The sequence below is a fragment of the Camelus ferus genome, chromosome 20 (assembly GCF_009834535.1).
Source record: "Camelus ferus isolate YT-003-E chromosome 20, BCGSAC_Cfer_1.0, whole genome shotgun sequence".
Classification (NCBI taxonomy): domain Eukaryota; kingdom Metazoa; phylum Chordata; class Mammalia; order Artiodactyla; family Camelidae; genus Camelus; species Camelus ferus.
In genome coordinates, this window is record NC_045715.1 from 36,241,221 (window position 1) to 36,257,566 (window position 16,346).

A 16,346-nucleotide genomic window follows, 5' to 3' on the forward strand; every position below is an offset into this window, starting at 1 on the left:
TCCAATTTCGTCATGTGCTGGTTAAGCAAATAATTTAATCTCCCCGAGTCTCATTTTTCTTACTCGTCTAATGGGCATCCTGGTTCTCTTGCTGGCTTGTTGTGAGAAATTTAAGAGATGATCTATATTAAGGATCAGAAACAGCATCCCATAAAACTCGTTAAATGGTGTTTATATGTATTATACGTACATCCAGGCTGTTCTGGGAGGAGTGGGCGAGGCGTGTGACGTGGCCAGGGTGGCAGACCATGCCGGGCTGCCAAGATTGACAGGAGTGATCTGGACCAGAGAAGCTTTTCCATTTCCCTTCACGTACCCTAGCCCCTCACACACCCTTTGGATGCTGATTCCTTCCAGGCGTTCTTAAAACAGTCACAGCTTTGGCATTCGGTGTGGGTTGCTATTATTTTTATATGCTATCTGTCGTCAAAGTAATAAAATTATACAGTGATTAAATCACTCTGATTTCTCTATAGACCCTAACACGGAATGTTCCTTGAAGACAGAAATCTCTCGTGCCCTGTCTGAATCCTTCACTTAACTCTCATGAATGCACACAGTCTTGCGTTTATTTAATGGACATTTATTGACCCCCTACTGTGTGATAGACACTAAACGAGGTGCTGGAGATACAGCAGGAGACAAAATAGAAATTTCCCACTGTCCTGATGGTTGTGTTTCAATGGGGGAGCCAAATAGGAAAGAATCCATTATATATATATAAAACCATATAATTTTTAAAAATTCTTTTAAAATTTTGTTTTGTTTTTATGAGGGGGAGATAATGAGGTTTATTTACTTATTTCTATTTGGAGGAGGCACTGGAGATTGAACCCAGGACCTCGTGCATGCTAGGCATGCGCTCTACCACTTGAGCTACAACCTCCCCTCTTGTAACTTAAAAACATCAAGTGCTACGCAGAAGTACAAGGTGTAAGACAGCAGACAGCAGAGGCTGTTATCTGACCCCAGTTGTCATACGGTAGTGATCTGATGAAGTGTATTGTGTGCTGGGAAATTGTGTTACCCTCATCATGCAAATTAAAATGATTCACCACGGAATCTCTTGAGTTTCTCAGAACTCAGCAGGGTGAAGAGGAATTAACCCTTGGGAATTAACCCAAGCTTTCCAAGCAGATGTCAGTCATTCATTTTGCTCCGTTTTTAAGAAGATAACACAGTTAGTGCCTCGTATCAGCCCCGCCCCTAACCCATGCCTAGCTGTGATTTATGAGAAGGAAAAATAACTTACTGAACACGTATATGGTTAAACTTCCTACATCGTTTCTTACATGATGCCATTTTTAACCTCACAACAGTTTTGAGATATTAGTACCCCCAAATTGCAAATTAGTAGGCTGATTATGTTTTGGTTTGTACCAAATCATCCCATTTCATGCCCGTTGCCCTGAAGGAATTACTAACAGTGGGCCCCCCACTTCCATCCTCCCGTCTTTTACACCCAAGAGTCTCCCAGGTTATGTGATAAACTCTAGGTCATAAATAAATTGGGAGGAGGGCACATCTCAGTGGTAGAGTGTGTACTTACCAGGCACGAGGTCCTGGGTTCAGTCCCCAGAACCTCCATTAAAAATAATAACAACAGTAATTAAAAATAAATAACCTAATTACCCCTCCCCCAAAAAAGTATCCTCAAAAAAAAAGTTATCCCCTTCCCCCCCAAAATAAATGAAGCTCAGAGAGGTCAAGAATCTGCCTAGAGTCACACAGCTAATATGTGGTTGAGGGCGGGGATACCACGCCAGTACTCGCTCACCTAAAGCCCACGTTCTCTCTGCTGTTTCACCAACACAATTAATTAGTTTTACTCTTATACTGTCTCTGTTTTGTTCTTCCGGTCAAAGTTAGGTAGCCCGAGATTAAAACTGACCAAAACTGGCTTTCTGACACCTTCCTTCAGTTATTTGCTAAGAGGCATGCATGTCCATAGCGTATAAATGAAAAGAAACGATGGATTAAGATAAAATGCAAAATATGTATAGTAAGTAGTGGTTATTTTCTTGGTATGTGTGTCTTTGCACTTGTACTTAGCCTGTTCTCTACGTTGACCGATATAAGGGAGCTACTGTTAAATATAATTGTTCTGGAAAGTGAAGATGTGACTCTAATGACAATACATTGGTTATCGATCTTTCTATGATGACCTACCTTACGGGCAGGGCAGTTCATGACTTGCTCTGATGGGCAGAGCCTGAAGCGAGAGAGTTGAGAGCTTTTAAACTAACCAGTTAGGAGGGGTGTAGCTCAAGTGGTAGAGCGTGGGCTTAGCATGCACAAGGTCCTGGGTTCAATCCCCAGTATCGCCATTAAAAATAAATGAGTAAGTGAACAAACCTAATTACCTCCCCCCACCAAAAAAAAAGCATATCTAAAATAACCCATTAAACCTTTTTATTTGAGCCATTTTTGGGGAACCATTTTAAAAACATTTTTTGAACTCAATTTTCATCATTGCCCAAAGTGAGTAACACAGATACAATTTTTATCTGTAGAATGTGATGAAGGCTTTTGAGGGCTTTCTTCATATGTCAGTATATCTGGAACATAAAATAGAATGCTGTTGCTTCCCCTTTGATTTATTTATTTTTATTAAGCTTTTTTTTTTTTTTTTGGCAGTGGGGGAAGGTAATTAGGTTTATTTATTTATTTAATGGAGATACTGGGTTTGAACCCAGGACCTCGTGCATGCTAAGCATGCTCTCTACCACTGAGCTATATGCTCCCCACCGCCCCCTTTTATTTTAAACATTTAAATCGTATTATACCAAAAATCATATTGGAAATAAATATTACTTTGTTTATGTTCCTTTATGAAATTATGATGTGAACTCTAAAGCACTATTCTATGCACTTACAAATAAGATTTTATAAACTGTATTCTGGGTTAGAATTTAAGTGTCTCTTATGATGTATATAGAAGTGATTTACTATGGAATCTCTGAGTATTTCTGTTAAATCCTGGGCTTTATTCCCAACTCTCTGCACCACACTTTGGTACTTTGGATATGTTTTGAGATCTTTTAGTCAATGTATTAGCCATTTATTCAGTTCACATTCCTGTGCTGCAGAATATGTTCATGACCCATTGGCACACGTGGGTCTATAGTGTGCAGAGGGTGTGGAATTTGGGACCACCTCTTCCTTGCTTTCACTTAGAGCTAGAGTTTCTTCAATATTTTGAAGGTTTTGGTTTACTAGAATTAAGGAGGGCTTCTAGTAGCCTTTTACCTGGGAGGATATCCCCCAAAGATAAGCAGTTCCATGAGTGTTAATAACAGGAGTGGAAGCAAACCAAACTGAGGCTGTGACGGTACCTCATGCGGTTTTGATGACATGTCAAAATTCACATTAAATACCATATACTTCATTCTGAGTCTGATTGGGATCCCTAGAATTATCTTGGAGACTGAGGTCCAAACCCCAAGTGATTCCCATCTTCAGAGGAAAAACACCACCCAGGGCTAAAACAGAATGAGAAGTGTCCTGATGTTGGTTACCAGAAAGAGAAACCAAGGGCAGAAGCTGAGAGTGAAAGCTCCCTGGGAACGGCCCGAGACCTCTTCCCCACGCAGCTCAGATTCAGCACATCACCTGCGCTGCTCTCTGATTTCACTCACCACCGCTGTAAACTGTGATGGAAGGTGCCTCCCTCACAAGATGGTAGCACATGCTGAGAATAGGTCTTTATCTTGATGTCTCCTAGAGCTTAGAATAATAGTGCCTGGCACTCAACAGGTGTTTATAAAGATAAATAAATGGGATTTCTAGTACCTTCTTCTTCTTCTTCTTTTTTTTTTTTAAAGCACAAGGCATAAGAACAGACAAATGGACTTCTGAATAGCCTTGGCAGCTGGATCTATTTAATCATTTACATGTTTCTTAGCAAATTTTCGTGGACAAATCTATTTTTGTCTCAGATTTGTTTCCCATGTCAGGAAGCAAGACTATTTGTTCTGTATTGTTTGTTTTAAAAGCAACACCTTAAGAGTCTTCAGGCTGGAAGGTATTGCAGTAAAATATGTGTAGTAGGAAGAGTGGAGAATGCTCTACTTCAACCATCAATAATGCCAGATTTTAAAGAGAATTTTGGATTGTGTTTGTCTGTTGCAAACTTCAACAAGCTTTATTTTCTTTTGGAAAAATGTTATTGAGCAGGACATTCTGGGTTCCTGAGTGGGAGAGAGATCATTGAAAGTCTGTGTTTATAAAATGCCTCAGGGTCTTAGGCAGACCCTGGGGGACCTTATTAACTATAGAAAAAAGTAGGTGTAATTGGAGGGTAGACCCTCCCCTCCTCCCTGCCCCCCATCCTGTGTAAGTAGCGCACTTGGTCTTCGTCATCTGAGACTGAGGCCTATTTTTTTGACCAGGTGCCATCATTTTCCATTCAAATGAGGTTGGTTTCTATAGAGATTGTTCTAAATGCATGTGCTCTTTGAGGCTGTATGTAGGTACTAGCCAGATGGCTGAAGCATGCTATTATAAGACATGGCCCTTATGCTTTTTGTTAAGTAAAAATTATATCTTCTATCAATATAAGAAATAGTCTATCACACCAACAATTTTGATTATTACTTTTTTAACTTGAAGTACAGCTGATTTACAATATTGTGTTAACATATATATATATATATTCTTTTTCATATTCTTTTCCATTATAGGTTATTACAAGATACTGAGTATAGTTCCCTGTGCTATACAGTAGGACCTTGTAGTTTATCTATTTTATAAATAGTAGTTTGTATGTGCTAATCCTAAACTCCTAATTTATCCCTCCCCCACCCTTTCCCTTTGGGTAACCGTAAGTTTGTTTTGTATGTCTGTGAGTCGTTTCTGTTTTGTAAATACGTTCATTTGTATCATTTTTTAGATTCCACATATAAGTGATATCACATGATATTTGTCTTTCTCTGACTTAACTTCACTTAGTAAGATAATCTCTAGGTCCATCCTTATTGCTGCAAATGGCATTATTTCATTCTTTTTCATGGCTGAGTAATATTCCATATATATATATATATATATATATATATATATATATATATATATATATATATATGCCTCTTCTTCATCCAGTCATCTGCTGATGGATGTTTAGGTTGGTTCCTTGTCTTGGCTACTGTAAATAGTGCTGCTATGAACATTGGGGTGCATATATCTTTTTGAGTTAGAGTTTTCTCTGGATATATGCCAGGAGTTGGATTGCTAGATCATATGGTAACTCTATTTTTAGTGTTTTAAGGAATCTCTCTACTGTTTTCCATAATGGCTGCACCGAATTACATTCCCATCAACAGTGTAGGAAGATTCCCTTTTCTCCACACCCTCTTGAGCATTTATTGTTTGTAACACCAATGATTATTAATAAAATAAGTTGAAGAAAATGATCAGAGAAAAGTTCCCAATAAGACACAGAACAAAACAACAAAATAATGTATTAATTGAATTGGTTGTCATGTTGTAAAAGGATTCAAGGAAGAACTCAAGTAGGGCAAAGGGGAGGGGCTGAAGTATTTCCCTTCCCAAATTTGATTGTGCCAACATGCCTAGATATTGCTTTATTTTTAGGGTGAGGGAATGAGCAAAAGGAAAGACCAGAGGGAGAAGGACAGAATGAGATTTAGGAAAAGAGCTTCCTTGTTGTTTGAACTGACTTAGAATAAACTGATTGAACCAGTAACACAGGAGGGAACTGTTTCTTTCCCCTGGGGAGCTGCACACCTGGAACCTGGAGATGAGTGTGGTGCCCAGGATCTGTTAAGGCTACTCTTTTTAAATTGAAGTGTAGTTGATTTACAATGTTGTGTTTGTTTCTGGTGTACAGCATAGTGATTCAGTTATACGTATACATATATATATTCCTTTTCATATTCTTTTTCATTATAGATTATTCCAAGCTATTGAGTACAGGTCCCTGTGCTATACAGTAGGAACCTATTGTTTGTTCAAGTCTACCTTTTGATGTTTGGATTCACATACATATACACATATATATGTATATACATATGCACACACATATATATAAATATATATTTATAAAAATATATATATATATATAAAATCTTAAATCCTATTCCTTACTGAATACATCAAAACACCTTACTTCAAGATCTCTGATGATCTATGAAGACAGGGGAGAGATGCACCTGAATGTAGAAACTAAAACAGTGGGGGGGTTGGGGCTGGGGTGGGGCAGGGAATGGGGAATTATTGCCCAGTTGGGAACAGAGGTTCAGTTGGACAAGATGAGAAAAGTTCTGTGGATGGATAGTGGTGACAATCACACAACCATATCAGTTTTACCCAATGCCGCTCACTAAACTGGACACTTAAAAATGATTAAAATGGCAAAATAATTAAAAAAAAAAAGATCTCTGATGATCTAGACGTAACCAGCTTTTCTAGTCTTATTTGCCTGTATTCTCATTTATGTTATTTACCAGGCTGAGTAGCAGTCGTACTCACAGGAGCAACATATATTAAGTTTTTGCCTGGCACAGAGCTTTAGATGCCGGATTTAATTGTAATTTGCCCGAGAACCCTGTGAAATAAGTACAACACTGATCCACATTTCACTTGGTGGAGGACTGAGCCTTCGAGGGGTCCCGAAAGCCCCCCAGGTCCCACAGTCAGTGAGTGATCTGACTACACGGTGGGCCCCGGGCTTTAGGGCGACACCTGCTGCCTGCTGACAGGTGTCATCCCTCAGGGCTTTCTCTCTACTGGAAATAAGGGTTATTCCAGTCCACCATTCAGAGGCCCCCCTCCCCCTTCTCTTCTAAGCGCAGCCCAGATGCCACTTTATCCTTGAGTTACTTACTCCAGGTGACTGTGATCTCAACACCCGCCTCCCCAAATTCCTCTGAGTCTTTGCTACTCAGAGTGTCACAGACCAGCAGCTGGGCATCACCAGGGGCTAGTGGGAAATGATCCCCAGAGCTCCTCAATCAGAAGCTGCATTTTAATGAGATCTCTCCAGTGGCTCATGTGTAAACGTTGAGAACTAGCAGTGTGGGATTTTTCTTCTTTGCTTTTTATCTCGGTACACCTGCTTTAATTTCTCAGTTAAACCGTAAGCTCTTTGAGGGCAGGAAGGTATAAAATTCTCTTTTAAGTATTCCTAAATATACACAGCATAGAAAAAGGCGTATAATTTGTTTCATGATATTACACGGCACTTCCATTAAACAGTTTAGATCATTTCCTAGGTCAAAAAGTACTGGGTTATTTGGAATAGCTTTTCCCCACATGCATAATAAAATACTGACGATTATTTTACTTGTAATGTTTCCACACAGTCAGGCTTTTGATAACGGTGAAAATGTTAAGAGGTATAATCTAAGTCCTAAAATAAAACTTTCATTCTTCCCAGAGCCTTTGGTCTATAATCAGCCCTTGTGACACAACATCTTTCATTGCCAAAGCACAAATATAGATATGACAGATTTTTGGAGAAAAATCAATACTTAGAAAATAGAAATGCGAAAAGCTGAAGGCTCCAATCAGTTTTCACATGTGAAGTTCTGAGGTTTGTCTGTGGTCGGAACGAGCACTGCCTTCCAGGAAGCTTGGAATGGGATTTTGCTTTGACGAATATTTGATTCCAAGCTCTCTTTTAGAGCAGATGTGGTTCATAGCAAAACTTCAGTCACTGCAGATGCTCCTGGATCATCACTTGCTGTTTATGTGCCAAGGACCAATAATTAAAGTTATTGATTTTTGAAGTGATCACTGTATGTTTGCTTGTCCTTTATCGAGACCCAGTGTTTGCATGTGTTCATACTTCTGAATGTTCTCAGTGAGTGTGACCGGCTGATGGCTGGGATTGGCAGATGCGGGGGACCCTTCAATCAGCTCCGTGTTGCAGCACAATCTGGCTTCTCTGTTCTTTTTTGCAGAATATGTAATTGGAGGACATGCATGCAAAGAAAAGAGGGGAGAATGCCTGTAGGTGGTGATTCTTTTTTTTTTTTTTTTTAACTTCTACTGGCTCCATTTTAGTAGTCAACGTGACCTCTCGTGAAGTTCCAAATCTAAAAATGGTCTGAACATAAATCTGCTCTTTGGAGCTGACAAAATCCTTCAGTTCAGGGAGGGTTCCATGTTACCTCTTTTTAGAATTCTTTTCTCTGTGCGTGGGGTGTGTGTGTGTGTGTGTGTGTGTGTGTGTGTGTTGTTTCAGTCAGCGGCTCCCTTCCCACCTAAGGCGTTGATTTGCTCACTCCCTTATGTGATGAATCAATGCTTCCAGAACGGGGGCTCCCGAGGGACTGCGGGAACAATCACTTCCAAATGAACTCGTGCATCCTAGCCGGGAGCGTTCAGACCGCACCCCAGGTAAAAGGAAGTCTTTCCTTAATGCTTTCAAGAACTTTTAAAGGCTCTGCACTGTGGTGTTGGCTGCAAGCGGGTTTGAGGGAGAGCTGCCTGGGAGTAGATCAGTTTCGCTATACTCAAATGAAATGTTACAGACAGTTAGGGGAAAGGATGAGCAGATAAAAGCAAAACTGCTTACTGGCAATCAAAGATGCTCAGGACAGTCCTTGGCGTGGCATGTGTGCCCAGACACCCTGTAATGTTTCTTCTCAACAGGAGGCTAGTGGCCATCTGTGAGTGTGGGTGTCAACATCGCAAGGGAAAGAACTTTCACAGAAATAGAAGAAAGGAAGGCACTATAGCTCAAGACGGAGCAAAAGTGCAAACAGCCTTCATGGCATGGGGGTGAACAGTCTCTTAAATCATTAGCCAGCTGTCCGGTGAGAAGGGACAGTCTCAGTTTGGAGCCCTGGAAACCATATTTAGGAAGAGCTTTTAATCCTTTCAGCTCTAATTTCTGTGATTAAAGTGGTTTCCCAAGGAGAGGAACTAAGATGTGTTTTTAAGCAACATCGACAACTGAAAGTGTTAATTGGCATTTAACAAATGCAATGGTATTAACATGCATCTGTTTCTGCTCTGTGTGGGAAATGAGTTTTCATCACCATAGCAATTCATTTCTGGGCTCCGCTGGAACTGGGCCACAGTATGCAGTAAATGGCACTTCATTTTATTTTATTTTTCTTTTCTGAATAAGGGATTCAGCAGTCAACCAGCTAACAAGGGGCTCTTCATCTACATGTTGTATAGTGTCGCTAGTATGATTTCAAATCCTTTTCCAACTAAATTCTGTGCAAAAAAAAAAAAAAAATTCCATACATCTTTGGTAGGATAAGAGGATGCTAGGTAAAAGTGATGAAAAGAACTGCATGATAACATTGTACTCCCAGCTTAAAAGCGAATACCAAACCATGGCCCCCTTTTGGTGGTTGTCCTTCTGAGGCTCTGTGTGTGGACAGGAATTTATCCCTGGTCTTTTCCGTAGCAGTAACCTAGGAAGATGAATGAAGTCTTTATTAGTACAATTGGATTTTCCATTTTTATGTTATGCTTGAATGACATCATACGTTGGTTCCACTAAAATAAAAAAAAAAGTGCACTCCTACACTGGTGAAGAAATTTTATGTAGGAAATGAAAAAAAGAAATTTTATGTAGGAAATGGATGTTTCTGTAGGAACCTGTAACAATAAAGTAGAAGGAAACAATTCTACTTATTTTCAGTTGCTTTTATTGTCAACCTGCGGTTATGTTGAGAAATTCCTTGGAGGACAGTGTTCTAAAAGCGCACTTTATTCATTGAAGCATCGGTGTTTATTCATACTTTGTTTCCATTTTATTCACTAAAATTGTAGCTATTAACCTTTAAAAAGTCAATAGTTTATAACGTATCGATAGCAACCACCTATTTGTATTTTAAATACTTAAGTAGCAAGCCTTTTGGAGAAGGGAATTTTTGTCACTGTATATGCTTTGGAAGGCAAAGTTACTGTTAATGATGGTTATGTGTATTTTGTAACCACAGGACACTTACACTGAAGGCTTTCATGCATCAGTATTTAAATTTCCTCCGGATAAAACCTATGATACACCTGTCATTGTCATGTGGGGAGATGAGGGCAGGCTTACAGAGCCTGAGGACAAAGTCACAATTTCACGTCTTCTCTGACTCCTAGAAGACGATCTTTATTTCCTATCCAAATGAAATTCTATGATGAACTATCTGAACTACCCTCAGTGATTTCCTTGCTGAAACCCCCCTCTCCATCCATCATGATATTGATGAGATGAGTCATGTAAAGAAACCTTCCTGGAAAATAATCCATCAGGAAGGTGTGCTGAATTGTGTATCACTGATGACACTTAGTGGGCTCCCCAAATCTCACAAGGGATGTCATGGTCCCTTCCTACAAAGGAAAGCATTGATTTATTATTTTCTGATGATAAGCTACAGCCCAGGAATGGTGCCATGACTGTGATGGGGGAATAACGACAATTTTTTTTGGAAGTATAGTCAGCTTGCAATGTTGTGTCAGTTTCTGGTGTACAGCGTAATAGTTCAGTCATACAGATACATACATATATTTGTGTTCTTATTCTTTTTCATTACAGGTTACTAAAAGATGTTGAATATAGTTCCCTGTGCTGTACAGTAGGACCCTGTTGTGTATATACTTTATATAGCACCTTCTCCCTTTCCACGTGGCCCCCCATCTGCCGCTCTTGGCTTTCTGACCTGATTCCGATCTCGTGTCTTTAAAAACCGGCATTAGCTATCTAAAATTCTAATGTGATGATGCCGTGCCCAATCTATGGGACTTTCACGGTTGCTTGTTGTCAATAGGACAAAATCCAGGCTTGGTCCTCACCCCACCATTGACGCTTTCTTTATTTTTCGCTCAGCCGGGGTCCTCATCTTCCTCTCCCCCGGGGCTTCAGTTTCAGGTGCTGCCTTTTGCAGAGTTTCCCAGACTGGGTAGCACCCCTCATCATTCTTCCCTTCCTCTCCTGTGCCCACACTTTCCCTGCTTGTGTGTGGTCTGTTGACCGTTTCCTCTTCACGATTGTCGCCTGAGCTCCCAAGGGCCGCCACACAGCAAGTATTAACAAGATGATTTTTGAATGAATAAAGAAGGAAGGAAAGAGAGGGTATTTCCCTGAGAAGAGGCAGGGGTAGTCCGACAGCCAGAAAAGTAAACTTTCCACCTTCAGTCCGTATTTGAACCCTCTTGATAACGATCTCTGTTGGAAGTTTCATGCGTGCTTAGTGATTGAGAGCCAGCTCAGACTTGCTAAACCCAGGGCTAAATGGATGCAAGTCAGTTGCAGAGTAGACCAGGTGCTGTGTTTGCGATGACCCCACGGAGGTACAGATGCCTTATGCCAGCTGGTCGACTTGTCCCCCTGCTCTTTCCTTGCTTTGTTCTATAGTGGGATCTTCCTGGGGTTGTATTTCTTTCTCTGAGAAATATTTTTCATAAAAAAAGGATCTGGTACACTCTGAATATTTTAAAGGCTGTTCTCTTTGGTAACCATACACACGATCACAGGGTAACAGGCAATTTATCAAAATCAATGAGGTAAATATCACAATATATAGAGAACGAAGTCAAGGTGAACCTTTAAGAAGACTGAAAGTCTCATTTATTACGTGTCTCATAGGTCTCTTCTGGTGACTCTGAAGCCAAACCTCTGATCTTCACATTTGTTCCCACTGTCAGAAGACTACCAACCCACTCCCAGTTGACTGACACCTCTAAATTCCTTGTTAAAATTCCTGAGGAGCCAAGCGATAAGACTCCAGAAACTGTAAATAGGGTAGGATTATTTTTATTATTTTTTATATCAAGCAATTAACATTAAATAATCCATAGTAATGACTTGAAAATCTGTATGAAAGTTTATTTTCTCTGCTTAAAGTGAGATGACTGTGAAATCTAAGATTGGCTAAAAATATAGTTATGTAACAGGAGCTTCAACGTGATCAAGTCCTGGGTTCTCTCCAATACATTATTCTCAGCACTTTGGGTCTGACGTCCTGTGGTTTGCTGTTCACATGATATATTCTGCCTCTTGGCATCCCCTGCTCCCAAAGGTATCTTAAAATAATAAAAGCAAATTTTTTTAAAAGTTTAAATTTATCTTCATAGAGAAAATACTAGATAGAGTGAGGTATTTATTATTATTATTAATTATTTTAGTTCAAAATTTGTAGATACTGGCAGGCATATGTAGAATAGATAAACAAGATTACACTGTATAGCACTGGGAAATATATACAAGATCGAGTGAGGTATTATTTTGTGTGTAACAGATTAGCAACAGTAAAAAAAATGTAATAGTCGATGTTAGGGCAATTGTCGAGATACTGGCATGATCACACTTTGTTGCTAGTTTTGTGGATTTGGGTAATTTGAGTGGAAAACCCTTATCCACAGTCCTAAGAATGTTTCAGTAACCTTTCAGTGATCTGACTCTTGGAAACGTGTCCCAGAGAAACAGTATGAAAGAAGAAAAGTGTTACGTAGGAAAATAATTAGAGAAAAATAAAAATGGCCCAATGTGTAACAGTCAGAGAAATGCGAAGACTATGACAGCACATCACCTTGACAAAGTTACAGCCATCATGATTATGTAATTTCCTGGAGCATGTTAATTTGTATACTACTAAGTGATCCAGTAGGTTGTAAAATGGTATTTATACCCTGATGATTCTTCTCTAAAGTGAGACCAAGACTGAAAATGAAATTCAAACAAGCAAACAAAAACCTAAACATGACTTGTGCTAAAATAATGATATTTTGGGTAAAAAAATTTTTTTTCTCTTTAAAATGTATTTTAATACTGTCTTGTTAGAAACAAAATGTGACAGAGGGAGCTCTATGGTATTTGTGAGCCAATTTGCAGAAGATAAAATTGTCTGATTTTCCTTGTCTATATGAAAACATTCTATCTAGAGAGTAATAATATATTTATCTGTGAACCTGGAACTTACAGTGCTATCTTATTTCAAAGACTGTTGGGACCAAATTATTTCAGAGAAACCCTGAATGCTATGTAAGGCATTTCTGGGAAGTTTGTCCCCAGCAGTACTCAAGTATATATAATATATTCATGGGATCTTTCTGTTATTAGGTGCTCTGAGTGGGTGAGACCGTAGATACAAGAATCAACCTTGGTTGCAGACCTCCAAAGCTCCCTAAAATAATGATATTCATCTGCTGATACATTGGTGCCAACACAACCACATCTTTAAAAGATTAAAGGTTTTTCTTCCTGTTTTTAAAACAATTCACTATTCTAATAGAACAGGGTAGATAATCCCTCATCCTTTACATATTTAAAAACTATTTACTGTTTTATTTAAATTTACTATTTAAAATATTTATTTTATTTATTTAAAAACACGCCACGTGCTTGGTGCTATGGATTCCGAATGAATAAAGTCAACTCATGTAACTTATTTGTTATCAGGAAGGCAGACAACAAAAACAGTAAAAAGGAGATAATAAAATCTCAGGTGGTGATAAATGTTGTAAGAAAAATACATCAGAATAAAGGAATAGAGAATAATGGACTGTGGATGGAGGGAGTTATTTGAGATCATTAATAATGTTTCCAAAAACTAGTTCAACTTTGCCAGCTCTCTAGTGATTCTGTTAACTTCCCATGTGATAAGCAATCTGTCTTTGAATCCTCTGATTTTTAATTTGAACTTCCTTCCAATCTGGGTTTTGTTACTACCTAGTGTTGTAATTTAATATATGAAATGACCATGGTCAGAGAAATCCTAATCAGAGGCAACTTGGGTTTTATCTTGACTATGATCATCAGCTGAAAAGTGTGGAATGAGGGTCTGAAGTCATCTCCTTCATTTAGTTGTATCTAGTCCACGGTTGGACTATCCAGTCTTCACATACACAACACATATTACATATGAGCCCACATTAAGTTGACGGCCATAGTTGAAATTTAACTTATTTTCTGTCTTTAACTTTCTATTTCGAAATAATGTGAAACTTAAAGAAAAGTGGCAAGGAAAAGAAGAATAGTAACCATAGTATGATGATCAAAACCCAGAGAATTAACCTTGGGTCTTTTAAACACAATCCTAGTGTACGTAGCTGCTATAATTATAGAAAAAGATGCTTTAGTGCATAATAAAGCTGTCTCTCCCCCCGGTCTTGTAAACCTTCTATGTATTCAGAGAAAATTGGATGGGAAAATACTGAGAATTACAAATCCAAAATAAAATAACAGTTAAAAAATACTTTGCACTAAAAATATCTGTCTTTCTTGGTGTCCTATTCATGCGTTCTTCCCAATCAGCTTGGATTGGATTGTTTTGTTTGAATTTCTGTGCATTTTGTTCCAATTCTACTTTTCTTCTCAAACTTTTAAAGAGTCATATTATTTTAGAACTTTTCAATGGGATTTCCTTTCTCCCCTGGCTTCTGCAGGATATACAGGTTTTTCTTGACCATTAACTAAACCCTTGACCAGTCCCCATTTGTTTCATGAATATCTTTATGGAAAGCATTGCTCCTTTCCTCTCTTCATAAAAAGTCGTATCAGGATTTATTGGAAAGCAGGTTTGTTCATTGATGTTGATTCTAAACCCTAAATTATATGAACTTGGACCAGAATGAACAAGCAGGTTAGTAAAAGTAATCCACTAATTTCAACCCAATTTCTCCTAAGCCAATCTGATTTTTAGATATATTTTTAAAAACTCTTGTCCTTGGAGATTATAAGCAGGTTAAGCTTTTAAGGGTATGTGCAGAGAAGAAGCATTTATCAAATCGATGTCAACGCTTTTATGTCTCTACGTTTATTGCAGTCTATTTCCAATGAGTACTTGACCTTGAATGCTGGGAGCCAACGGGAGAGAGACGGAGGAACGTTGACTTATCCTTTAGAGGTGAAGGACAAGATTTCACAAGGAAAGGGACTGAAAGCAAACGAACCTCAAGGAATGCAGCAGAGTGACCTCTTCAAAGCTGAGTATGTCTTCATTGTGGACTCTGAAGGAGAGGATGAAGCTCCAAGCAGACAGGGTGAACAGGGCCCCCCAGTTGGGGTGGACACCACAGCTGCTCGGCCCCGGTCTCTGGCCCTCTCCTCCAGTCTGGCCTCTGACGTGGTGCGCCCCAAAACCCGGGGGGCAGACCTCCAGGCCCCACCACATCCTGAAATGCCCCATGGAGTGGCTCCTCAGCAAAAACATGGGCAGGTAGGTTTTCCTTCTTGTCATTTAAAAGAAAATGTTTCTATTTAACACCTCTTGTTCTAGACTGTCTGCAAAGTCCTTCCTATTTAGTCAAGGCCTACAAAACTCCCAAAGAAAACGATGTTAAAAACCTAAATCCCAAGGTCATAAATCATCACAGTATAAATATAGATATACTATATTCCTATGACAAAAGGGATGACATACAATTTTACTGTGGATTGGCTGAAGAGAACATGGAAAACACTCAGCCGGAGTGGGCTTGGGGGAATGTTAACTCTTCCTTCTGAAAATTCTTGGGAGAAGGTTGGCAGTGGGAGTTTCTTGGGAGAGAGAGCCTGATGGAGACGTGAGAAAGCCCCGCCGAAAAGACATCAACTGGGGATTAGTCGTAGACACGTTACTCTGAAACAAGTGGAAGAGTAATAAAAGGAGCCACGAGGTAATAAGAGCGTGGAAGGAAAATCTTTCCCTCCTGAATGTCTTAAGGGAAATACCTATTGTGTTCCTGAAGCCACCAGAAGCAGGGCCGTTCTCAGTGGACTGGGGAGAACAACCTATCCCCAAAACTGAGCTGCAAGATTGAATGGTTCCTTTAAGGGGGAGAGCCTTTGATACAGTAGAAGAAGACCCATACCTATGATGGCAGAGAGTAAAGGGTGGGTAGGGAGAGATTTGGAAGGGAAAGAAATAGAGCGACTGGCTATTTGTTGTCATGAAGTTGTAAGATGACTTTGACGAGATGTAGAGAGGATGTCAGGAATGCAGAGGCTGGCCTGGGGAGTAAGTAGTGGGTACAGAGCTCTCCTTGACAATGAGCATGAGTTGGTACCCAAATGCCCCATTTAGGAGCTGCTAGACCAGACATTTGCAAGCATCTCAGAGTAACTGGAAGAACATGTTTATTGGTGAGTTGGCTTTTTGGAGCTACTAGGATGCATGCAAAATGGTAGAGTAGGCATCTTATTTTTGGTGCCACCCCATCTTAATGTCTGCAGCTTTTGCTGACTTCCCGATGCTGCACTGATGTCACCTTCAAGCATTCAGTATCCTCATGCCACCTTTTGGTGCTGGAAGACTCTCACTGGGGTACCACCACCCAGGTCTATTGGACTAAAAGATTGATTTCTTCTTGAAATTTATTCTCAGCTAGTTATTGGAAATATTCTAATCATATAATTAAGCATCTTCTCAGTCAGTGGTGATAAGCTTAAACATTTC

The 16,346-nt window shown here is 39.5% G+C and overlaps 1 protein-coding gene across 20 annotated transcripts in view; it reads left to right on the forward strand.

Moving 5' to 3' along the window:
- MLIP (muscular LMNA interacting protein) overlaps positions 1-16,346 on the forward strand; it is a 168,342-nt gene that overhangs the window by 42,817 nt on the left and 109,179 nt on the right. For 18 of the 20 annotated variants that reach the window (XM_032463295.1, XM_032463292.1, XM_032463296.1 and 15 more), the window contains exons 2-3: positions 11,558-11,713; positions 14,736-15,128. In XM_032463295.1, the coding sequence (XP_032319186.1) occupies positions 11,558-11,713; positions 14,736-15,128 (549 nt within the window). The remainder of the gene's footprint in view (positions 1-11,557; positions 11,714-14,735; positions 15,129-16,346) is intronic. The other 2 variants (XM_032463303.1, XM_032463293.1) reach the window with 1 other exon arrangement.